Below are 25,660 nucleotides of genomic sequence, written 5' to 3'. Positions count from 1 at the left end.
AACAGATATTTTCTAAACATAGCAAAACAAAACACTCTCACATTGAAAACAGACAGCATGAGAAAAACTGAAATTCTATTGCCTTGAAACTCTTGTTTACTGAACATGCACCTGGCATCCCATTAAACTGCAACAGACAAGCTTCGATTCATACTCGAATAGCATATAGTGAAGTACTAATTAGTGTGTATGTGAAAGGTACATGAATTCAAAACACAAATGTAGAATACTTTTTCATAACAAACTGGGACAGTCCACTGGATGCAAGTGTACCTTTTCTGGAGTAGAACAGCAGTAATGTCTGGTGAACTAATTAGGCAAAGTCAAAAAGAAGATAAATGAAGGCTATGGGAATCAAACCATGTACTAAAGGGATCAGCTCTTTAACTAATCATAGCCATACTCATTTGCACTACATGCTTGACAAACTGTTGAAGCACAAACAATGCATTTTACATCAGTCTGCCGGCAAAAACAAGCTAAATTTAAAAAATACATTCAGAGTTAAAATATTACCATTAAACTCAGACTTCATGCTAATTTATTTGCTCCTAAATAATGAACACATTTATTAACATTAAAAAAAAACTAGGAATCACATCCAAAGAACATGGCTCATATGATAAGGCTTATTTACTACAAAGTGACTTGCTCAAGGGCAGGGCTTAAAAGTGATTAGATATGTTTTGCAAAAGAGGAGACAGACAGGAGGAGACTACACTAAATCACTTAAAATTTTAACAGATCAAGATTTTGAGGTCTGTCAGTTGGTGTTGGGATTAAAGTTTTTGTCTCCTGTAACTGAGGTACATGGTTTGATATTCTGAAAAAAAAATCAATTAACTAGTCATTGTCCCCTAACAAGGGCATTTTACACACACGTGCATGCTCACTTACACACACGGGCACACCACTTTCTACTACTGCTGAATAAAAAGAATCTCCTGTTCTGAACTGCTGAACGGTTACATCCCTGTTAAGGCTTCACTTGGAGTTAAATCGTACTCATTCGTTTATCTTCTGTTGCATGTGAGTGCCAGCGCTAGCCAACGAAAGAAAAAGCTGTTTTACTGCACTCTCAGGAAATATATTTTATAAGCAGTTTGAATGCTGGATGTTTTTGAAATATAGGAGTAGAAAATGTTTTTTTATTTATTTTTTTTTGGCATGGCCAGCCCTCTCAAGCTAGCAACGGGTCCTAGATAGTGCCTAGGCTGCCTTGGGCTGGATCCAACCCAAACTATATACATGTCTGACTTCATGAGCTTCCCTTAATTCTAACACTACAACTACTCATTACACACACGAAAAAAAAAATATATATATTATATATATATATATATATATATATATATATATATTATATATATATATATATATATATATATATATATATATATATATATATATATATATATATATATATATATATATATATATATATATATATATATATATGCAGCCCAAGCCAGTATTAGTTCCAAAACAGCTGAATTGTGGAACTCATCACAAAAATAAAAAATGTAGACAGTTAACCATTTGTCTGGGTACAGTGGCTTTTGAAGACACCCATGACATTTTCTGTCATGTTTTTGCAAAACCACACCACTTTAAACAGTCACATTTACAATTCGCCCATTTCTTGAAGGGCCAGCAAGCTTGCAGTAATTTATATAAAGACTGGAGTGTGAGTTCAGAGCACCCACATGGGGGGATGCAGGGGGGTAGAGTCCACCTAAAACATATATATATATATATATATATATATATATATATTTTCTAAAATACCCATTTTTTCAAAATCAGTCACTGCTGATTTTGCAAAAACATGCTTTGCAGTATCATAGTAGAACACAGCAATTGCCCCCTGCTCCACCTTTTTACTCTTGGTGGCTGTGTGTTAAAAAAAAAAAAAAAAGAAAAGAGCTTCAAAGAACGACTCTCCTGAACTGAAAAGTGCAGACCACTATGGAGAAAATACGGAGATGGTACAGACGCTATGCAGACACAATTATACATCAACCAAATTCAGCAAAAGTAAAGTGGCTGGTAGTGTGATGTGCTATGGAAGCAAGAAAGATTATTGGAAATAAAAATCATTACTAAAAGGTATCAGAACCAGCTTTGTTTAGGAACTCTGACTAAACAGAGCATTTGAAACTAAGGATAGGGGGAACATGTTTCTACATCTTGATACTGCAGGGTGAAACACTGAAATTCTAAGCCAAGTCAGTGAAATGCAGTAAATCCTTGGCCATCAAGGGTGATGCCTCACTTCTACTCCACTCTTGTCCTCATAGGCAGGCAATCAGCAAGTCAGGATGAAAGGAACAAATGGGATGGAGGGAGACAGAAAAATATAGTAGTGTAGTGAAAAAGTATTAAAAAATACTGTTTTTTTATTAATAACCCAACATTAATGCACTCGCATACCTGATGCTGAAACTTGGAAGGGTCTCTGCTGCTGACTGGAACTACACTGCCATATACATGCAACTCTCGAACAATAGAGACACCTCCTTTTAATTCGGGGCGAAACGATTCTTCAGAGCACTTTCGCAGGCGCAGCAACCCAATCAAGATATCCTGTTCTGGATCTTCATATGATAAAAATGTTTCCCAGCCACCATTAGCCACGTAGTCCCTTCTAACTAATTCAACCTGTTGATTAAAAAAAGTGAGGCTTAAGATGATGATTAGTGGAATATAATAAGCAATTAGTAGTTTTCTTTCCAAAGAAAGTTCAGCAGAAGCAAAAGGCACATATCTGCAGGACCATTTTATATTACTGGCAATGAAAAACAAGCTGAACACCATTACTCAACATCAAGTGTAATAACAAGCAGAAAAAGTTAGTCATAGGTAGGAACTATAATGTTGCTGGAGGCTACTCTAAAGACAGAGAAGCACACTGCTCATCCAATCCTGATCAGCCAACACACTTGTAATTAATGTCTCAAAAACATTCTTTTTCTTTGTCTCTCATTGCATACCTTCAAGCTGACCATCTGCTGCTTCGCTCCAATCACTCCTAAGCACGTGTCATTTGTATCCGCCCTCCCCACACCCCTCACAACTGTTCAGATTTTCACAGAACATCTAGATTCTTGCCTCATATTTTTGGTCTGCTTCTCATATAGGTTCATAGGTTCATACTAGGCTATCTGCCCTAGGGCATTTATAAGCCTAGCCAGATGTGTTTGGCTTTCGCCACCCATTTTAAATTTATTTTGCTATGCCCTTTTTCGAGGTTAGTATACTGTGCCTCTGTCTAACAGTGACACAGAAGTGATACCCGGGGTAAACCTACGATCTCCCATCCACTCATCAAGATTCCTCTTGAAGAGAGTCAATGAGGGACTCTGCCTAACCTGGACTGGGATTTTATTCCAGAGTGAAGGGAGCCTCTGGGTTATGAATCTGTCCCTCCAGCATGTCCTATTTATTTCAGTGCTGAGGTTCAAGTCTCTCGAGCGCGTAGCGGATTTGGATTTTCTGAGGTGCAGCATGTCCATTAATTCCGGGTTGGACATGGCTTTATACGTCAGGCACAGATCGCCTCTGAACAGGCGGTATGCCACTGAGTAGAGCTGGAGTTTCTTTAACCAGGCAGCATATGGCATCTGTTTGAGCCCTTTGATCCTCTTGGTGAGGTACTTTTGGGGTCTTTCCAGTTGCTGCAGGTGTCTGGTAAGGTACATCCCAAAAGGGGCATTGTACTCAATTATGGGCCTGATGAGGGATGAGTAAAGAGGCACAATGACCTCCCCTGATCTAGATGTGAATCCCTTCATGATTAGGTGGGCTATATAAAATGTTTTTCTAACCACTTTGGCCACGTGGTTGTCAAATGAGAGATTATCAACTTGGCTCCCCAGGTCCCTAATTACTTCTTCTGTACTTAATGGATTACTACCTATGTGGTAATTTGTGGGCACTTTGATTTTGCCAGAGGGGATGACTATACACTTTTTGGCATTTAGCTTGAGGCCATGGCTCATGGTTTTTAGGAAAATCATATAGGACTGAAGTTTCTAATTAATGTTCTAAGTTTATAACATAAATATTTAAAATCTCACTTTTTTGGGCCATTATTGTTTGCTTTGTCTAGATTTCTTGCGCTAAGAGGCTAAGTAATATTCCTCCAACAGTGACTGGGACCTGTCCAAGCCACAGGTGGGTTGGAAAGGGGGCACACACAACACAGCAGCGCTTATTGTAGTGCCACATACACTATCTTGTATAATGTGGATTTTTTTTGTAATGCCCTAACTTGGCAGAGATGCTGACATCATCCACGTCATCACATGTAGCTTCAGTAAACTCCAGCCTACCCTTTAATGCTGAACTTTTAATAGTAATCTGTTTTGCAGAAAAAAAAGCACTATGTCAGATCATAGGTGAAAATCTCAAGCCCTCATCTGGAACAGGCTTGCTGATAAAATCTCTCCTCCCCTCCCCATCCTGGCACTTTCAGTGCCTGAGCTACTACTCGATCTTGGGTCATCTGGGCTTCATTCAGGGCTGTGTTTCTCTATACCAGAAATTTGGGGGGTAGCTGAAAAAATTCTTGCTAGCCTTGAAATACTTTCAAATACTACCAATGAAACATGCCACTTGCTGTTTACTTTCCCATTATTAAAACTTTGTCTGTATAATGTCACCTGTCATCTCATATGCTGTTACTTTCTGCTGCTACCTCCCTATCTTCCTTTTGCTATGTCAAAAACCTTCTTTAATTTGTAAACACTTTTTTGTCTTTAGTTTCCGCAACTTGTGTTTATTAAGCTTCATATTATTTATCCCTCATTTTATTCATGGCAATTTATATTCCTTGTTGCTTAATTTATATTCAGTGTTGCAAACTTTTATTGGTTATCTCAAATTCTGCTGCCACATAATGCAAGCACATCAGTGTACTAGCAGTATCACTTCTAGTTTTAAGTGTAAGGCTTTCAAACATTTGTATAGCTACCTTGTATTTACTTAGCATGTACCCATTTTCATCTTTTGTAGTTACTTGATTTATTTGCTTATTCTCAATCTTGTACTTGTTTGGCATACCTGTCTAGTTTCATTTTTATTGTGTACCTGCCTGGCTTATGTAACTGCAATCTGCATCATTTTCCACTTGTTTCACTATTCTATGACTACAGTTTAGAAACATAAGGTCTTTATACCCAGCTGATGGCCATGTGGTGTTGGCTGGGTTTAAAAACCCAGTGTTTCTACAGTACAGCCAAGCAGATGACTTATGCTGTGCTGATGAGGTCATAAGAAGGCCAAAACATACATGTCCACAGCCAGGGGTGTTTGGCTTTGTTGGCCTCTATCTGTCCATCATCTTCTTTTGGCTGTTCCCATTAGGGGTCGCCACAGCGGATCACCTGTTTCCATTTATTACTGTCCTCTTGCTCTGTCACACCAACCACCTGCATGTCCTCTCTCACCACATCCATAAACCTTATCTTAAGGCCTTCCTCTTTTCCCGTTACCTGGTAGCTTCATCCTTAGCATCTTTTTCCCAATATACTCAGCATCCCTCCTCAGCACATGTCCAAACCAACGTAATGTTGCCTCTCTGGCTTTGTCTCCAAACCTTCCAACCTGGGCTGACCCTCTAATATACTTATTCCTAATCCTGTCCACCCTCGTCACATCCAGTGCAAATCTCAACACCTTTAACTCTGCCACATCCAGCTCAAACTCCTGCCTTTTTGTCAGTGCCAATGTCTCCAACACATATAACATAGCTGGTCTCACTACCCTCTTGTAGACCTTCCCCTTTCACTCTTACAGATACTCGCCTGTCAAAAACCACTCCTGACACTTCTCCACCCACACCATCCTACCTGTACTCTCTTCTTCACCTCTCTTCCACACTCACCGTTACTCTGAACTATTGACCCCAAGTATTTAAACTCATCCACCTTCACCAGCTCTACTCCATGCATCCTCACCATTCCTCTATCCTCTCTCTCATTCACATACATATATTCTGTCTTAGTCCTGCTGACCTTCATTCCTCTTCCCTCTAGAGCATATCTCCATCTCTCCAGGGTCTCCTCCACCTGTTCCCTACTCTCACTACAGATCACAATGTCATCTGCAAACATCATAGTCCACGGGGACTCCTGTTTGATCTTGTCTGTCAACCTGTCCATCACCATTGCAAATAAGAAAGGGCTCAGAGCAGATCCTTGATGTAACCCCACCTCCACCTTAAACGCATCCGTCACTCCCACAGCAGACCTCACCGCTGTCACACTACCCTCGTACATATCCTGTACCACTCTTACATACTTCTCTGACACTCGTGACTTCTGCATACAATACCACAACTCCTGTCTAGGCACCCTGTCATATGCTTTCTCTAAGTCCACAAAAACACAATGCAACTCCTTCTGACATTCTCTGTACTTCTCCATCAACACTCTCAGAGCAAACATCGCATCTGTAGTGCTCTTTCCCACCATGAAACCATACTGCTGATCACTAATCATCACGTCCCTTCTTAACCTAGCTTCCACTACTCTTTCCCATAACTTCATGCTGTGACTGATCAATTTAATCCCTCTGTAGTTACTACAGCTCTGCACATCACCGTTACTCTTAAAAATCGGTACCAAAACACTTTTTCTCCATTCCTCAGGCATCCTCTCACTTTCCAAGATTTCATTAAACAATCTGGTTAAAAACTCCACTGCCATTTCACCTAAACACCTCCATGCTTCCACAGGTATGTCATCTGGGCCAACAGCCTTTCCGTTCTTCATCCCCTTCATAGCTATCCTTACTTCCTCCTTGCTAATCGATTGTACTTCATGATTCACTATCCCTACATCATCCAACCTTCTCTCCCTCTCATTCTCTTCATTCATCAACCCCTCAAAGTACTCTTTCCATCTGCTCAACACACTCTCCTCACTTGTATGTTTCCATCATTATCCTTTATCACCCTTACCTGCTGCACATCTTTCCTAGCTCTGTATCTATATGTATATGTGTATATATATATATATATATATATATATATATATATATATATATATATATATATATATATATATATATATAAGGAAAAGGTCATGGAGAATCAGAAGCCATGTAGCTGAAACACCTGATGTCCTTAAGGGGTCATTTGTATTATCCCATGGGCCTCTATTACAGGAGGTTTAAGGTATCACACAGTGAAAAGTGTAGCTTGGCTAGGTTGTTCTTGAGGTTTTTATTAATTAGTCTGCGAGACCTTTTTACTTTTTGGCTTAAAGATAACAGAAATGGAAAAGAACGTAAGAATGGTGAAAAGAATGATAGAGTTTTGTTGGCATCACAAGAAAAGATGGAAATATAAGCATTAGTGAAACTGGTGATACTGGAAAACTGGGATTGTGGGCAGGAGGTGGTACAGTACGACGGAATGGTAAAAATGCAGCAATTATAGGAAGCCTTTCAAGGGACGAAGCAGAGAAATATGGAGAAAGGAAATGAGTTTGGAGACAACAATGAAAAGCATCCAATTTTAACGGAGACAGGAGAAAGAAAGGAGCATTTGAAATCTCAGTCTCTTAGTGAATTATAGACACTAGAAGTGGGAACTTTTGGAGGAGCTAGAGAGAAGTACAATTGTTTATAAACATTTCAACTTTTCCTGAGAAGGCTCACTTGAACTCTCTCTCCCACAGAACAGACTACTATGCTGGAAAAGCAGAGTTCTTGATTTGTTTTTTTCATGCCGTTACTTCATTTGACTGCAAAGTGTACTTTTACTTCAGTGTGTTATCTGAAGTCCTTTTCTACGTACTACTAGACGTTCTCGTTATCACAAAACACAAAAGCTTGCCTTGCTTACTAGGTTGTGTGTGAACTGTAGAATACCTAGAGACTAGCATTTGTACTTATAAAAATTCCACAGTTTTCCTGGGACAGCCCACTTGAACTGGTTTTGCCACAGAACAGGTTAATTCCTGGAAAACTTTTCTCACCCTTCAATCCTATTCCCACTGTGTTCTGAAACCCAATGTCTCTCAAACTGCCCATTACTTATGTTAATCTGACCACAAAGTTGCTAACCACTCCCCTTTCAATAGCTTTTTTACTAAGCAAAAAATATATATTTTATAGACCTCCCCTCAAACTTATTAAATTAAATGTACTCTCCCCCACTGTGTTGCACAGTCTCAGACTTACCCTTAGATAAATTTCACTCAAAATGGGTCCCCTATACTTTTGTGGCAGGCTGGTTTTACACTAGGTGTCCTCAATCATTAACATTTTTGCACTGATCTTGGATCTAAACAGTGCCAAATTATATTAAATGTTACCTGTGTTGCCAACTGACCTAAAAAAACACCACCTCTAACCATCAAGTCCCAGCCTGCTTCAGCATCATCCTTAGCCCATCTACCAGTACTTGGTTTTCTGAATCAGTGTAGCAATTGCCTGATGTTTAATGACAAGCGCTTCTAGTAAAATATACTGTGTCACCTATGACAGACAATTTTAGACAAGTCTACAAAGAAACAATTATAGACTAGTCTCTCTCCCACCTACACTCATTAAACAGTGCAATAACACAATACGACACTTTCTCTTCACTCCTACATATGCTAAGGTGATAAAAAAGAAATCTGTGCCTATGCCTCCTAGAGATCCTAATACCTTGCTTCAGTTGAAACCAAAACACTGTTACATTTACATCCATGACTACTGCTACTGGAAGTCATCTGTACAGCAAAGCTTGTAACCTTAAGGACCCAAAAGTCTAAAGCACATCTCCGAGCTGTCGTAGTCAGTGGTGATTCCACTGTGAGACTTAGCACAGTTTGGCAATTAACAGGGTCACAGTCTCTCGTGGATGTTAGAATTAATGTTACTACAGCCTTAGGACTATGCATCACCCCAGATAGGATTTCAACCTTATAATCGGCTAAGGGGGGATACCTACTGTAGGCATTCTGCCATGGAGGAGATGCAGAGAGAGAGAATGATGAGATCTCTCTTCAGTGATCAAAGAAGTTAAGGTCCTGCAATAAGTGGTTTAAATAACTGGCTAGTAAATTGGTGTTATGCAATGGGAACCCAATACGTGTTTGTGTGGGATGAAATGGTCCTCATCTCTTATCCCATGTTTCCTGCATACTGGTTAAAACTCATGCTACCGCTACAGAACTATTTGTAAGGACAGTTCAGCAGACTGATGTCCTGACAAATTCCATTCTAGAAAATATCAGGGTATAGCTACAGTGCTGCCAGACATCTACACAGAAATATGTTTGCACTTGACTTCTTTGCACCCAAAGATATAAGCATATGTGTGATTATAAAACCTGTTCCTAAGTGTAGTGACTGCACTCCCTCTCTACTCCAATGCTCATCATACATTCAAATTCAGTGGCAACTGCTGAGGACAGTCAAAGTTTGTTCATAACCCACTGTCTCTAAATGGATACCACATGATACAGATCTTAGAATTGACTCAAGTCTTAACACAAAATAACTATTGCATTACAGCCAGTTATAGAATCCTACCCTTTTAGAACACAAACAATCCTTTAACCAATTACAAAAGTTAACCATCAAACCAAATACCTTTCTTATGAATGACTTCAACTATTCAAACCTAAATTAGCAATTGTATACTACTGAAAACAAAAATGCCCAGAGGTTTCATAAATATGAATACACTTGGACAATCTGTCGCCTTGCCTATCGCAAGGGGTCAGTGTGTGTGTATGTGTGCGCACGTATGTATGTGTGTGTATGTACAGGGTCTATATTATATTCTCGAATGTCGACAATGCTGAATCTGACATTGTCGACACGAGAATATCGAATGCTCAGAATCAAGCGTGTAAACGAAAATCTCCGCAAGGGGACATTTCCATTTACTGCAATGTAGAGTCCCAGAGTTGGTACATTTAAGAAGCTGGGGGTGTGGTGAGCACAGCCCCCCACGTGTGGCATGCAGAGGGGCTTGCCCTCCTGCTTAAACCCGTTAGTGTACTTTTTTTACTCGTTCGAGATCATGAGAGTTCGATATTCTCGTGTCGACAATGTCAGATTCGACACTGTTGACATTCGAGAATATAATATAGACCCTATGTATATATGCGTGTGTGTGTGTGTGTGTGTGTGTGTGTGTGTGTATGTATAGATATATATATATATATATATATATATATATATATATCTCGATATGGGAGCCCTTCATTTGTTCGAATTTTCAAATGTTCGAAACTCATATGGCCAACACCATACTAGCGAACGTTTGAAAGGCCAACAAATGATAGCGGAGATCCTGCTACAGTGCGGGACTGGGAGATTCCCCTTTCCTGCACTGTAGTGCGATCTCGGAGTAAGAATATTTAAGTAGCACTGCGTAACACAGTTTTACTGTGTTTACAAGTAGGTAAATGGTGCTATTTCAGGGTGTCGGTCTTTCAAAATGTCGATCATATGGTGTCGGCCATATGAACGGTCAACATTCTGAAGGAGACCCATATATATATATATATATATATATATATATATATATATATATATATTTTTTTTTTTTTTAATTTATTTAATCAATCTTCTAGATCCTGCTATCCCTAGCATATCCCCCAAATGCACAACACAGCTGCCTGTTATCTTCTCTCTATTCACATCTGACCCTCTCCCTGAAAACTGTACTTCATAGCCTCTAATAAAACCTCAACTTTTAGGGATTACTCCAAAATAGACTGGCATTTATTCATCTTACTAATAACAAATAGCATGGCTGCTCACCAAACCTTATATGCCCAAGGTACTGCCCAATCCTCTGAATTTTACTAACTCTTAAACAGATGTATTTAGGCATTTTTACTGGGTCTATATTACACTGACAAAACGCTGAAATGTTTAAATCTCTAAAGGTCGACTTTTAGAGATTCGAACATTTAAGTGTTCAAAAATGTAATAAAACAAAGAAAAAAAAAGGTAAACTGAAAGGGTTTTAGCAGGGGGGCAAGCCCCCTGCACTCCCCACGTGGGGGGCTGCGCCACCACCCCCCCTACTTAAATATACCAACTCAGAGATCGCACTTCAGTGCACGGCAGAGCGGAAACGGGAAATTTCCCATTCCCTACACTGTAGTGCGATCTTGGAGTTGGTATATTTAAGTAGTGGGTGGGGTGGGGGGTGGGGTGCAGGGGGCTTGCCCCACTGCTTACACCCTTTAGCTTTTTTTTGTTTTACTTTTATTTCTTTTTTTTTAATTTTTAAAGATATTCGAAAACTTAACTGCTCGATCTCTAAAGGTCGACCTTTAGAGATTCGAACATTTAAGCGTTCGTTTATCTAATATAGACCCTTTTTACTCACTCAATGCAAGCATAATGGCAAATGTTCAAACAAAATTCTTAGGTAGAACACCAACATCAGGAAATTGTATAACAAACAAAAAGAAAATGTATCTTGTGACAATATGAGGTATTGCCAGCTATGCCATGAGAAGTAGGACAGTGGATGTGTAACATATGCCATCACAGTTAGCTGGAGTTTTGTAAAAAATTATAAGTCACTTGTATTTTTATTTATTTTATTTTATTTTACATTTGTTGACTGGAAGAATCTGACTGGATAAATGTCCATTTTCAGCGGAGGCCAGGGGAGAAAAGCTCCAGAGTTTGTAAATATACAAAGGCAAATAAACATATTCAAAGTCATTTCACAGATACAGAGACCAAGTACAAAACATAACATTTTAAAAGTACACAGAGAAAAAAATATTTGCTGCAAATTGTAATAGCAGGACAGGTTAGTTGTATGTCCAGTAATTTCTACTTGAATTAATGAGAGCATGTCTAATTTTCCCCGAAGTATGTGTAAATTTACAAAATTGTGTTGGAGTATGATGGTGTAAGAAATAGGTGGGGAATACAGTGAGTAGTATAGAGCTTTCAGGAGTATAGTGGAAGTCCTGGCAGATGAGGTTTGTGTATTGAGAATACTAGTACATGCAGTAAGTTAGTATGCAGTGGAAGAGTGAGAAAGACCTGAGGGAAAAGCAGGTGTAGAGGGTCAGCCTGGGGGAAGGCATGGGCATTGTCTATTGATAAATAAGTGTTCCTTTAGTATTTGTTTAAACTTAATGATATCATTTGCTGAGGTAATATCAGGGGCAGTGAGTTCCAGATTTTTCCTATGTAGTTAGGAAATAGGGAGTCTCCTGCTGAGTTGTTGGTTCTGGTGATCTTGATTAAGTTCCTGTCACTAGAACGTAGTTGCCTTGGGTTTTCCTGTATTTTAAGTAAATTTGATAGCGTTGCTATTTTGTCTGGGTATAGTAGGAGTTTTTTAGCAAAAACTAGCTGGTGCAAGGTAACGAGATTTTGAAGTTCAATCCACTTTAGTTGGTATAGTGAGTGGCAATGATGTGAACGGCACGGAGCATTTGTGGCAAATCTGGCAGCTTGATTGTAACATGTTTCTAGTTTTGTAATTTCTGTTTTGGATAGGTTGGTGAAGACAGGGGCAGCATATAGAAGTGTGGATAGTAGCAGAGTTTGAGCCATAGTAATTTTAGTCTGTTGATTTAGGTATGTTTTATTTTTGTACAGACTGCCTAGTTTTCTGTGTATGTTTTTGATGGTTTTATTTATGTGCAGGTCAAACTTCAGTTTGTTGTCAATTGTAACACCTGGCAGTTTTGTGTGGGAGTCTGAGGAGATAATAGTACCATCACTAGATATAATACTGAAAGAATCAGTACCCAAGTTGGATTTATTTGGTTTGAAAATTAGTAATTTGGTCTTTTGGGGGTTCAGTAACAGGTTTTTACTGAGAAACCAAGCTTCAGTAGTTTTGAAGACTTGTTGGGTAGTGGAAAGGAGTGTGAGGGGGTTGTTGGCTGAGCAGACTAGTGTTGAGTCGTCGGCATATTGTATGACAGTTGCGTCTTGGGTTTTCTTGTTGAGATCGTTAATGAATATGGAAAATAATAGTGGACCTAATATTGATCCTTGTGGGACTCCAATTGTAATAGGCAGCAGTGTGGATAGTTTATTATCCCACCTGACTGCTTGCTATCTACCTATTAGGTAGTCTTGAAACCAGGCTAGTGAGTCAGTGGCTAGTCCAAGGTCAGTGAGGGAGTCTAGAAGTTTTGGATGGTTGATCATGTCAAAAGCTTTTGATAGGTCTAAAAATATGGCTGATGTTAGTTTGCCCAGATTCCAGTTCTGGTTCATTAAGTTGGTGAAGGAGAGGACTGCAGTTGTTGTACTATGGGCTGGTCTAAACCCATGTTGGGTAGGAGTGAGAAGTTGGTTTTTCTGTAGGTATTGCATACGTTGCTGGTGAACACATTTTTGTAATATTTTAGCAAGTGGGGATAATATGGCAATGGGGTGATAGCTGGTAAGGTCTGTACAGGTCCCACCTTTGTGTAGTGGGGTGACATATGCTATTTTCCAGATTATTGGAATTTTGCTTTGTTTATTGATCTGTTAAGGAGAATTGATATTGGATATGCTATCTCATTAGCAGTTATTTGAAGGTATTCGGCTGGAATGTTGTCGGCAGCTAGGCTAGTTGGTTTGAGTTTACTTGTCTTTTTATATAATCCGTGGGAATAGGTTTGAATTGGAAAGTAGTATTGATATTGGTAGCAGGCTTGGGTTTGCTAGTAGTAGATGTTGTGGATTGTTAACTAATTTTGAAATGGTTTCTATGAAAAATCTATTAAAGGCTTCTGGAATGTCAGTGTTATCATTTACAGTCGCTGGTGTTGGGGTACTTGGTCTGCTGGGGTGGAGTAATGTATTTAGTCCTGCCCAGAGTTTTGGGGGGGTTATTCTGGTGTCTATTTTGCAAACTGAGAAAATAGTTCCTTTTGTCTAGTAGAATTTGTTTTTTTTTTTTTTTTGTTTCGTTCCTAAGTTTTTTGGAATTCTTGTTTGGTTGCTATGGTTTTAATGGCTCTCCACTGATGCCAGGCTCTATTTCTTCAGGCTATCATGGTTCTAGTAGTGTTTATGATCCAGGGGGCTATTTTAATTTTTTGTTTGCTTGTACGAGGAGGGGCATGGGTGTTTAAGATGTTTAGGAAGGTAATGTTAAATAGCTCAACTATCTTTAGAAGATTCCAATTTTGGTATTGTAGTTCAAGTTTGAATTTTGTTATGTCAAAGTTTCTTTCATTTCTAATGGTCCGAATTGGTGGTTTGGAGTTGGTGTGGGATTTGAGTTTTAGTAGGAAGGTGGGCTGGTGGTCACTGAGGTTGTCTGGTAGGATACCTGCTTGATAGAATGTATTGGCATTGTTTATTAGGGTCCAGTCTATGAGGCTTTCTTTGCTTTTATTATTACATAGCCTTGTACTAGAGTTAATGATTTGGGAGAAATTATATAGATTTATAAAGTTGGAGGGGTTTGAACTGGAGCATGTATGCCAGTCTATATTAAAGTCACCTAGGATGATGATTTCTTGGGGTAGGTTTTCATTGGTCCAATGTAAAAGGGCTTCTAGGGTGGGGATGTTATTACCTGGTGGTATGTACCCTGTTATAATATTCATAGATTTCTTGTCAGTTAGTTCAAGTTTGGCTAGTAGTACAGTTCTGAGGTTGTTAGGGGGGGTATAGGAGGGTCAATAATGGTAACCTGTAGGTTGTTTTTATAAAGTAATGCTACACCACCCCATTTTCTGAAAAGTCTATCATTACGTATTACATTATACCCTGGGGGAAGGAATTCACTATCGGGTGTGGTAGGGTTTAACCAAGTTTCGGTTAGGGATAGTAGATTTGGGGAATAGATGTCTATTAGAGTATGTAGTAGATGTACTTTATTATTAATGCTATGTATGTTTAAGTTCAGGAAAAGTAGGCTATTCTCTGGTCTGGAGAGTAAGGTTGAGTTATTAGACGGGGGTGGGGAGGATGGGGGTGTATGTCAGTGTTTGGGCCTGGATTGGGTGCATGTCACCTGCTAATCTTAGTTGGTGACTAATATGGTGAAGGCGTTTTGATAGCTTAGCAAGAATGTGTATGTATTTGTGTGTGGCAAGTGATTTTGTGGTTGTTTTGATAAGTGTTGTGGGTGCTAGAGGGATTGTGCTGTGATGGTAAGTACTTGGGGGTATGTGTTGGCTGTAATGTTTGGTGTGGGTGGAGTAGGTGGATGTATGTTTTGATGGGATAGTAATGGTGGTTGGAAGAGTGATGTGGTAGGAGGTGAGGCAATAGGTTATAGCTAGTAGTGCAATGGTGATGGCGTTGATTGCACACATGTTGAGTGGCTGTAATGTCTGTGTAGGAATTAGTGGGAGGAGTGTGTTGATTAGTGGGAGGCGTGTCTAGTAAATGAGGATTGGTAGGTAGTGTTTTTTGGGTTGTTTGGTTGGGAGTGTACAGGTACAAGTTTAGTGGGGGTGGGTGGGGAATGGGGGCAGGGTAGGGGAATACATTTTCCAACTTGTGTTGGAAAATGTATTTGTAAAGCTGCTTGTGTTAAAAATGCACCCACAATGTGTCCTGCTGGACAGAAAAAGAAATATACTTGTATGTCAGACTGTATTATAACTATTGAAATGAATATATTGTATCAGAGGATACTGGTAGAGAAGTGGTTAATCTCAGTCCAGCTAACTTTGAAAAATAGTTTGAAATTAAATTACCTGTTAGGCCATAAAGATTGGCTGCAATCAGAACTATAGGATACAATGATGAAATGTCTGTGAAAAGAAGTTATATGAATCCATGTTGTATTGTCTGCAGCTATTTGCTACCCTGGAAGAGTGGAAGTGTTGAAATGTTTTTTTACGGCTTCTAGATGCTATAACACATCTTAGCTAAGCTGTGTGTGTAAGGTAACACAAATTGATAGATTTTGGTTCAGTTTCTAGTAATGGGGGTAGTACAGGAACCATAAGTAAGATGCCCAGATGCATTTGATGTCATTCTGTAATTTAGGACTAAAATTATATTTTAATACCAGATGAGATTGAAGTCTCAGGGCAAACTGTTTCTGGAACCTGAGAAAGAAGATAGACCACTCACCTACTTCATCTTGCTTTACTCTAGTAAGTGACCAGGGGATAGTAATTCTTGAGATCAGTCAGGAAAATATAGTGAGACTAGTTAAGAACTGTTTTTCTGTATCTGTGTGAATCTATGTTATTTTAATATTTTCAGTGATTGAAACGCTTGTGTTTATTGTAAATAGATATTTCATACTTTCATGTTTTTTTTATTTATTATTAAATATATTTAAACTTTTCATTGTGGCTACTCCTTTAAAATATTTTAACCTTTCAGAGTATCTATTTGATGACTCTGTTGACCACTCCTGAAAGCCTTACTGCATCGGTCAAACACTATCATTTGTATTAATATTAATTTCACTCAGTATAATTGGGTACCTTTAACAGCCTTAGGAGTAACTGAATTTGGAGTGTCTGTTAGCAGTGTAACTACCTTACAGTCTGGGCAGAAGTGGGCATAGCTAGTAAATCTGTGCCAGCCTTTCCCAGATTTGTGTGTGTGTGTGTGTGTGAGTGTGTGTGTGTGTGTGTCTGAAAATCAAATTTCAAGTATGTGTGTCAGTTGCTTGAATAAGGGACATAAAGCACTGGTTTCACAGAGAAGGTTGCTGGAGGACTTGGCTTGGACACTCTGTTGAAAACTCAAATCTACATCTGTGCCAGTGGGGAGTCTTATACGGGTCTGAAGAGAGAAACCAGTCCCTAGACTGCTGTGTGTGTTCCCTGTGTTTTCTTAAGGGAAACATTGATTGATGCAGAGATCTGCATCTGAAAATAGTGTGTGTATCTATTTTTGTTCCAAGTGAATGGCTCTCTCCATTGTCAGTTGCCTACAGTGGGGACGTGACATTTCTGACCAACTATAAAAAGAACTTTGCTTCATCATTACAAAAATGGACTTAAAACTGGCAAGCAAGTCCCTCAAGTTTACCACTAGTAAATCTAAGGACTACTAAGGTTCCAACCAGTTTAAAAGACCATCATAAAGCTTTCTGCAGCTTCATAAGGAAGATTAGAAGCAACCAACAATTCTGTACTGAACTTATCATTAATGTTACTTTGTTCTCTGACTCCAACTGCTAATACTCCTGTGGACAAATTCTTTTCCATCTTCTGTCCTCCCCTTTCACTTCCATTCCCCTTCAAAACTTCCTTCACAAAATAATTCTGACACTTTACATAGCTAAGACAACCAGTTCCATGGTTCCTGCCAATACCTCTGAATGTCTGCTGAGAAGAGCTAAGTCCAACCTCACAAGACCCCATTATTAACTAACTCTTCAACATGAGTGGCTCTACTGATTATATCTTCAAGGTACAGAGAAAATCTGCTGTGGTGCACCTACATAAAGATAGTCCATTTACTGAGTCAGGTAACTGCAGACCAGTTAGTATCACTAGTATTATTTTTAGCACTACGAACTGCATTATAGCTGAATTCATAAACAATGATATAGTGGATATAAAAAGTGTACACATCTGTGTTAAAATACTAAGTTTTTATGATATAAAAAATGAGACCACAATAAATCATTTCAAAACTTTTCCCACCTTTAATGTGACCTATAACCTGTACAATTCAATTAAAAAACAAATATGTTAGGGAAAAAATATAAAAAATAAAAAATAAAAAATGTACAATAAGCTGGTAGTATAAGTCTGCACACCCATAAACTAATACTTTGTTGAAGCACCTTTTGATTTAAGAATGGTATTTGGAACTGCTCACAATTCCCTCTGCCTTGAATAAATCCCCAGTTCCAGCTGAAGAAAAGCAACCCCAAAGCATGATACCATGCTTCACCGTGGTGATGGTGTTCTTTTGGTGATGCAAAGTGTTGTTTTTGCACAAAACATACCTTTTGGAATTGCTGCCAAACAGTTCAGCCTTGGTCTCATCAGACCTTAACACATTTTCCCCACATGCTTTTGGGAGACTATGTATTATTTTGCACATTTTAATTGGGCCTGGATTTTTTTCTGTGCAAGAAAAGGCTTCAGTCTTGAACCCTACCCCATAGCCCAGGCATATGGAGAATATAGGAGATTGTTGTCACATTTAGTACACATCCAGCACTTGCCAGAAATTCCTGCATCTCCTTCAGTGTTGGTGTAGGTCTCTTGGCAGCTCCCTGACCAGTTTTCATCTTGTCTTTTCATCAATTTTGGAGGCACGTCCAGTTCTTTGCAACATCACTGTTGTCCCATATTTTCTCCACTTTTTGATGACCGTCTTCACTGTGTTCCATGGTAAATCCAATGCTGTGAAATTTTTTTGTACCCTTTTCCTGACTGATACCTTCCAACAATGTTTGATGCTTTGTAAGCTCTCTGTGAACCATGACTTTTGCTGTAGCAGGCAACTGAGTAAATGTCAAGAAAATCCTACTAGGACAGCTGAAGTTAATTTTGGGTTAATCAGAGTCTCTATAATTGATGGCAAGTGTGTACCCAAGACGACTGAATGCTGTAATTAAATCAAAAGGGACTTCAACAAAGTATTAGTTTAAGGGTGTGCACACTTATGCAACCAGCTTATTGTACATTTCTTTTTTTTTTTTATATTTTTTCCCCCAACAGATTTGTTCGTTTTTCAATTGAACTGTACAGGTTTATAGGTCACATTAAAGGTGGGAAAAGTTTTAAAATTATTTATTGTGGTCTCATTTTTAGATCACAAAAACCTGGCATTTTAACAGGGCTGTGTACATTTTTTATATCCACTGCAGATTACCTTATATTTCAGAATTCAAACCAGTATCGCTTGTAAAAAGTAGATCATGTCTGCTCAACCTGATCAAGTTCTTCAAAAGTAAGGAAGAGAGAGGACTGTGCATACAATTCAAATTGCCTACAAGGACCTTGCCAAGGATTTTTGACAATAACTGTGATTGGCACTGCCTAGATGGCTGCACAGTGATCAACAGAATAACTTCCTTTTCTCAGTTTTTGTTTTCATACTGGGAGAACTGGAGTTGTTGTTGTTGTTTGTCTTTCGGCTTTTCCCGGTTAGGGGTTGCCACACCGGAACTCCGGTCCGTTAATGATTGGCAGTTGGTTTTTATGGTGCCGAGTTGCCAGCCCGACACCCAACCTTCAACGAAGGCACACCCATTCAACGCATGTCTTTCAAACTCCCACTCGACTGCGGGGAGGACATGCAGACTCCACACAGAAGGCACTCCCAACCCATGCCAAGAATCGAACAGGAGAACCTCTTGCTGTGAGGCAACGCTACTGCTGCACCACCGCAGCAACTGAAAATGTTTTTTTTGGTAAAACTCAATTATTGGCTAGTAAATACACTGCTTAGATGTCAGCAAAGAAGAAATTTGGAAAACCTGAAAGAAAATCAACCAAAAAAGGTGAAGAGAAAACACCGTTTGTGAAGGATTCTGCTGCTGTTCAGCAAAAAAACAGTTCAAGCTTCAGTTTTGGTTCAAAAGATGGCTTCCAATAATTTAGAGGAAAAATACATAAATGTACTCAGGTGATTAAAATAAATGAAACACTAAATGAATATATCAATTCAAACAGCAAAAGGCTGGAAATAATTGAAGCAGCTTTAACCAGCTATTCAGATAAACTGATAAAACTGCAAAAATCAGAGGCTGGCAAGAAGAAAAAGCTGGCTGAATATAAGGTCTCTCAAGAAGAATAGTTTTAAAAAGTAGCAGAGAGAGAAAACAGCATGTGCAGAGAAAACTTGATATTTTCTTCTTTACCAAAGAAAATGGAAGGAATAGACTAATTTTATGAAAGCACAAATAAGCAACTGGACTAGTGTTCCGCAGCAGAATTCAATTGAAATGGTACATTGAGTATATGTTCCAAACCTGGGCATAAGAAAGTGGCCAGCCCCTATACTAGCAAAGATGCAATGATATCATCAGAAAGATTTGACCCTGTAAAACTGAAGCAGAAGGTAAAGTACTTAAGTATTTGTAGGACATGATTATTCACTGTACACCACGCAAAAGAGAAGCAAATACATCCCATCAATCAGGAAAGGTTGAGAGGCAGGAGTGAGATTCAAGCTGCTGTATCCAGCTATCTTCAAAGTGTTTTTTTTTTTTCTGGAGGATCAAGTCATGTTTTGACATTGAAAGTGTATTCAACAAGAAGTGAGTCAGCAAACAGAAGGGGACTCTGCCTTTTGTTCTTCTGATGGTAAGGTTCATATAGAGTGATTCTGCCAGTGAAACCTTTTCCAATGTTCCAAAGAAAAATGCTTGAGACACAGAAAAAAGCACAGGAGTTGACCAGAAAAATCAGCAATACCTTGGACTTGAACTGGAGGCTGGTGTTAGGAGATGGAGATGAACAGACCAGCAACTCTGAAGTTAGTGAATAAACAGAAGACTATAAAGAATTTTTATCACAACTGTGAAATATGAGTTTTGCAAGAAAAAGTGGCTGAAAATCACTGGATGTTTGTTGAATTTATTAAACTCGTGGGTGGACTGTAAAGCATGTACACCTCTTCTTCTTTCGGCTTTTCCCGGTTAAGGGTCGCCACAGCGGATCACCTGTTTCCATTTCTTCCTGTCCTCTGCATCTTGCTCTGTCACACCAACCGCCTGCATGTCCTCTCTAACCACATCCATAAACCTCATCTTAGGCCTTCCTCTTTTCCTCTTACCTGGCAGCTTCATCCATAGCATCCTTTTCCCAATATACCCAGCATTCCTCCTCAGCACATGTCCAAACAAATGCAATCACGTCTCTCTGGCTTTGTCTCCAAACTGTCCAACCTGGGCTGACCCTCTAATATACTTATTCCTAATCCTGTCTACCCTCGTTAACAACCAGTGCAAATCTTAACATCTTTAACTCTGCCACATCCAGCTCTGACTCCTGCCTTTTTGTTAATGCCACTTTCTCCAACCCATATAAAATAGCTGGTCTCACTACCCTTTTGTAGACCTTCCCTTCCAGGAGTGTTCTAGGATAGAAAACATTTTTTTTTTTTAAAACCAATACATTCAACACTATGTTTATAAAATATTTGGTTTTTGTCCTTTTTTCTAATATTACACATATGCTCCTTCATTCTAACATTTAATTTTCTAGTAGACATACCAATATAAAATGATGAGCATTTGTCACACACTGCAATATAAACAACTCCTTTTGTTTTGCAACAAAAACTACCAGGGACCCCTATGGTATAAAGTATGTGAGGAAGCTGAATGTAGGGACCTTCTAAAATAAACCTGCAGATGGAACAGTCATGACACTTGTGCATACCCCTGTTTATATGCCCCTTCTTAATGCTACATGTGCTTCTATCTCTCCCCTTTTCAAATGCTCCTTTCAGACTATGTTCATTCATATAAACAAACTTTGGTTTCCCCTTAATGGCTGCCATTAAATCAGCATTTCCTTCGAGGATCTTTTTGTTTTCTATCCTGGAACACTGTGGACCTGACATCCGGGGGGGTGATTACAGGAATTTTTTGGCTCAAAGAGAGGCTAGATGGCAAATTAAACTACATGCGGATCATTTTCCTGGGTTAAATGAAGCCATCAATATTAAATCTTTCTTAAAAGATCGTGAAGCATATGTTTTATAATGTTTGTTATTGTAATGTACTCAATTATGCCTATTCTATAGTGCATAATGATGAATGAAGAGTTTGCTTTTTGTAAAGGGCTCTTTAATTATGTTTTTACACTATGTAATTGATTAATTGATTTTAATTGCGTGCAGTATTTAAATGAATGCTTGATGTAACATTCCTTTTGGTTCTGAAGAAGTTTTTTTACAAAAGCGTTGAATAAAGTGGAAGTTACGCTAGTCCGTGGTTTCATATTTTCCAAGCCTTGAGCAGTTTTTTAATCTATTTTTTTGTTCAGCTGCTTTGTCGACTTTTTCATTTTTGTTGACATTTGGTAGTGTCGCTATGGCTGTTTCTCCTAATGATCCTTTATTGGATTTGTGTCTTCATGACACTCCTAATGGGTCCGAAGGGCCTTTGACTCACCATTTTAAAGTGTATTGTTGAGAGACAGCCTTACAAGACTCTCTGCAAATATATAGAGTTGAGTATATTTTTTTGTATTATTCTGTATTATAGAGCTAAATTGTTACTTGGATATCTGTTGTCTTACGGCAAATATACAGATATCAGTATATATATTTTTTTTGTTACAATTTGCACTGTGATTCCTCATATCTATCTCTGTTGAAACTGTCTTCCCCACCCCCCTCCCTCATTTTAGTTTCTATAGCTTGTGTGTTAACTCAAGGTTCCCTTAATTTGCTGTTAATAGCAGCCTGCATTTAAAGTGGATTGTTGAGAGACAGCCTTACAAGACTCTCTGCAAATATATAGAGCAGAGTACATTTTTTTGTATTAGTCTCTATTATAGAGCTAAATTGTTACTTAGATATCTGTTGTCTTACTGTTATGCAAATATACAGATATCAGTATATATTTTTTTGGTTATAATTTGCACTGTGATTCCTCATAACTATCTCTGTTGAAACTGTCTTCCCCACCCCCTCCCTGTTCTTGGTTGTAGTTTAAATTTGGTGGCTTTCGCAGTGCCCGCCCCACTGTAGATTTGATCTAGGACACTCCCCCAGTCCCATCTCTTTACCGCATTCTACCTAATAAACCCTTTCTGCACTTGCTTCTAGTCCTTTTTAATTTAATTACATTTTTTCAAACTGTGTGTGGACTAATATTGCTACATACTCAAGTGTGCCAGCTTGCACTGCATGTGAATTATTTTTACTACTGTTTTTGCTACTTTTCTGAAAAAAAAAAAAAAATTCTGCTTTTACTGTATTTGTGTTTCTTCCTACTTTAATTTGCTTTTGCGTCATCTTAAAAGTACTCAGTTGTATTTATTACTGGTTGGTGTAACTCATTCTAAGCCTTTTAGTTTAAGCACTTGGGCTTCAGACCAGTTGCTTTACATTAAGAAGGTTTGTGGTCTGCACTGTAGTGGCAGAACAGGTAGCTTACATCCTTCTAAGTTGGGAACTGCTGATTGAGGGCTCAGTGTCTGTTATTCTAAAAGTGTATTAATTCTGGTTTAAGCACTAGGGCTTCAGGCCAGTTATTTTACATTAAAAGGGTTCGTGGTCTGCACTCTTGAGGGAGGAGAGGCTGGACTCTGCCCTTCTGAGCTGGGAATTTCTGGTTAAAGGCTTATAGTGCCTGCATATTTGAAGTGCTTCTTACTGAAATTGGTACACCTTGTTTGCTGTAGCGTAGACTACATCCAGGCCTGCTGAATCTAGCTTTGTTTGTATAACTTGAGCACTAATCCAGGCATTCTTTAAAGTATTCAACTGTATTTACTACTGCTTGGTAGTAACTTGATTAAAGTGTAGCTATCATTCTAAGTCTTTTGGATTAAGCACTTGGGCTTCAGACCAGTTGTTTTACATTAGGAAGGTTTGTGGCCTGCACTGTGGTGGCAGGACAGGTAGCTTACATCCTTCTAAGTTGGGAACTGCTGTTTGAGGGCTCAGTGTCGGTTATTCTAAAAGTGTATTAGTTCTGGTTTAAGCACTTGGGCTTCAGGCCAGTTGTTTTACATTAAGAAGGTTAATTAAGTGGTCTGCACTCTTGCGGGAGAAGAGGCTGGACTCTGCCCTTCTGAGCTGGGAATTTCTGGTTAAAGGCTTACAGTGCCTGCATATTTCAACTTTTTTTACTGAAATTGGTACACCTTGTTTGCTGTAGCATAGACTAGATCCAGGCCTGCTGAATCTAGCTTTGTTTGTATGCTTGTTGTTTGTTTGCTTATTTCCCTGAAACGCTAATACCACCTAAAATGCGGCTTTTCAGCACTTCTGTGGATCCCTAGTGATATCTGCATTGCTTACTGTACTTATTTCCTTGTTTCACTTAAAAGAAAGTTACTGTTTGTCATTTATGCATTTAATTTACCTGTAACACATTGCATTTAAGTTACCTGGCACTTGCTCACTAAAGCAATTATATAAGTCAGCACTAAAAAATTAAAAGCACTGCACCCTCACAAACTTCCCTTGAGTACCTTGTTCCCCATCGGCCCTTTTTTTCAATTATAAAGGAATTCCCAATACTATTCTAGCATGTCCAAAGGTCAGTTGTCAATCTCCTCTCCGGTCCAGCTTGTGAATCTGGGAATCTTGAGGCAATGTTACAACTGCCTCATGTACACAGACAACCCTCTCCTCCTCCCAACAAATTCCATCACATGTGAGAGATGCATCCATATAGCCAAACTGGAGGCTAAGCTCTTTCAACTCAGTACTGGAGTAACCAGTCAGGAGGAGAAGGAAACCACACTCACTACAATTCCAGTCTCACATAGACCTACCACAACAGCAAACCAAACACAAACACACAAAAACATACTCAGAGGCTCTAAATAAAAATCTGCCTAAGCAGCAGAGACCTCCAAAGCAGACACCCAAGCAACCGCTACCCCAAAACAAAACACGTGCAACACATAGCTCACAAAGCCAGTGTGCCGAACAGTCACAGCCCTTAAGGCTAAACAACACACCTGATACACTTGTAATAGATGACTATCGTCAGGCACACTGACGTCCCACTCACCAGGCTGAACAAGGAGAAGGTCACGGTGAGCTGCCTGTCAGGCGCTAGGATCTGCCACATAACACAAGCACTCAGGTCACTCCAAGGCAAGTACAAATATGACTCAGTCATTGTCCATGGTGGTGTGAATGACCTGAGACGTACCTCCCTGGACTACATGAAGAGAGACATACAGGAGCTCTCTGAGCATGTGGCCCAAGCCGGTATGACCCTGACCTTGAGTAGCATCTTACCCTCACCAAGAATGATGCCACAATATGAAGACAAGATGATCAATTTCAACAATTGGCTTAAGTATTGGTGTCATTCAAAGGGGGTCCAATGCCTGTCAGCCTGGGATGACATGCTCAACAAACCACGATACTTTGCTAGGGACGGATTGCACCTGTCACCCCTGGGCTTTCGGATATGGCAAAGGCTCTTGCTACCCCCATAGTGCCTTTTTTAGGCAAGGCTCAAAAGACAAACCCACCTCCATAGGCATCACAAGGGATAAAAAACTAAGAGTAATGCTACTCAATGCCAGAAGTCTAAACCTCAAGATGCACGCACTCAAAACTCTCCTTAGCATGGAGAACATTGATATCTGTGCAGTAACAGAAACCTGGTTCAAGGCTCCCGAGAGCACCCCAGCACTACCAGGTTATACCTCATATCATGCTTTTCAGCCCCAAAACTTGGACCGAACCACAAAAGGAGGGGGAGTATCAATATTCGTCAAAGATACCCACACCTCCAGGTTGGTGGCACAGCACGAAGCATCAGAGACTATCCGTGTGCAACTAACAGTGGGTAAAACTGCCTTCCAGTTTATAGCCTGCTACAGACCACCCTCCCAAACCCAGGAACCCCACTCGGCCTTCCTGAGAACACTGGAAAATATGAAGGTCTCTCCAAACACCATTATATTGGGCGACTTCAACTACCCAAACATAGACTGGGAGCATTACTCTAGCTCCAACACCCTAGCCCAAAGGTTCCTAGAATTTATAAACTCAAATGCTATGGAACAACTTGTTACCACTCCCACAAGAGGGGAAAACATACTGGACCTGATCATCACCAACATGGGGACTCTAT

General features: G+C 39.3%; 1 protein-coding gene across 2 annotated transcripts in view; it reads right to left on the bottom strand.

The window, feature by feature from the left end:
- ELP3 (elongator acetyltransferase complex subunit 3) overlaps nt 1-25,660 on the bottom strand; it is a 1,566,942-nt gene that overhangs the window by 533,892 nt on the left and 1,007,390 nt on the right. For both annotated transcript variants that reach the window (XM_044061854.1, XM_044061853.1), the window contains exon 13: nt 2,434-2,661. In XM_044061854.1, the coding sequence (XP_043917789.1) occupies nt 2,434-2,661 (228 nt within the window). The remainder of the gene's footprint in view (nt 1-2,433; nt 2,662-25,660) is intronic.

The sequence above is a fragment of the Protopterus annectens genome, chromosome 2.part0, assembly GCF_019279795.1.
Source record: "Protopterus annectens isolate FY-2018-M chromosome 2.part0, PAN1.0, whole genome shotgun sequence".
Classification (NCBI taxonomy): domain Eukaryota; kingdom Metazoa; phylum Chordata; order Ceratodontiformes; family Protopteridae; genus Protopterus; species Protopterus annectens.
This window is presented reverse-complemented; position numbering and strand designations above follow the sequence as displayed.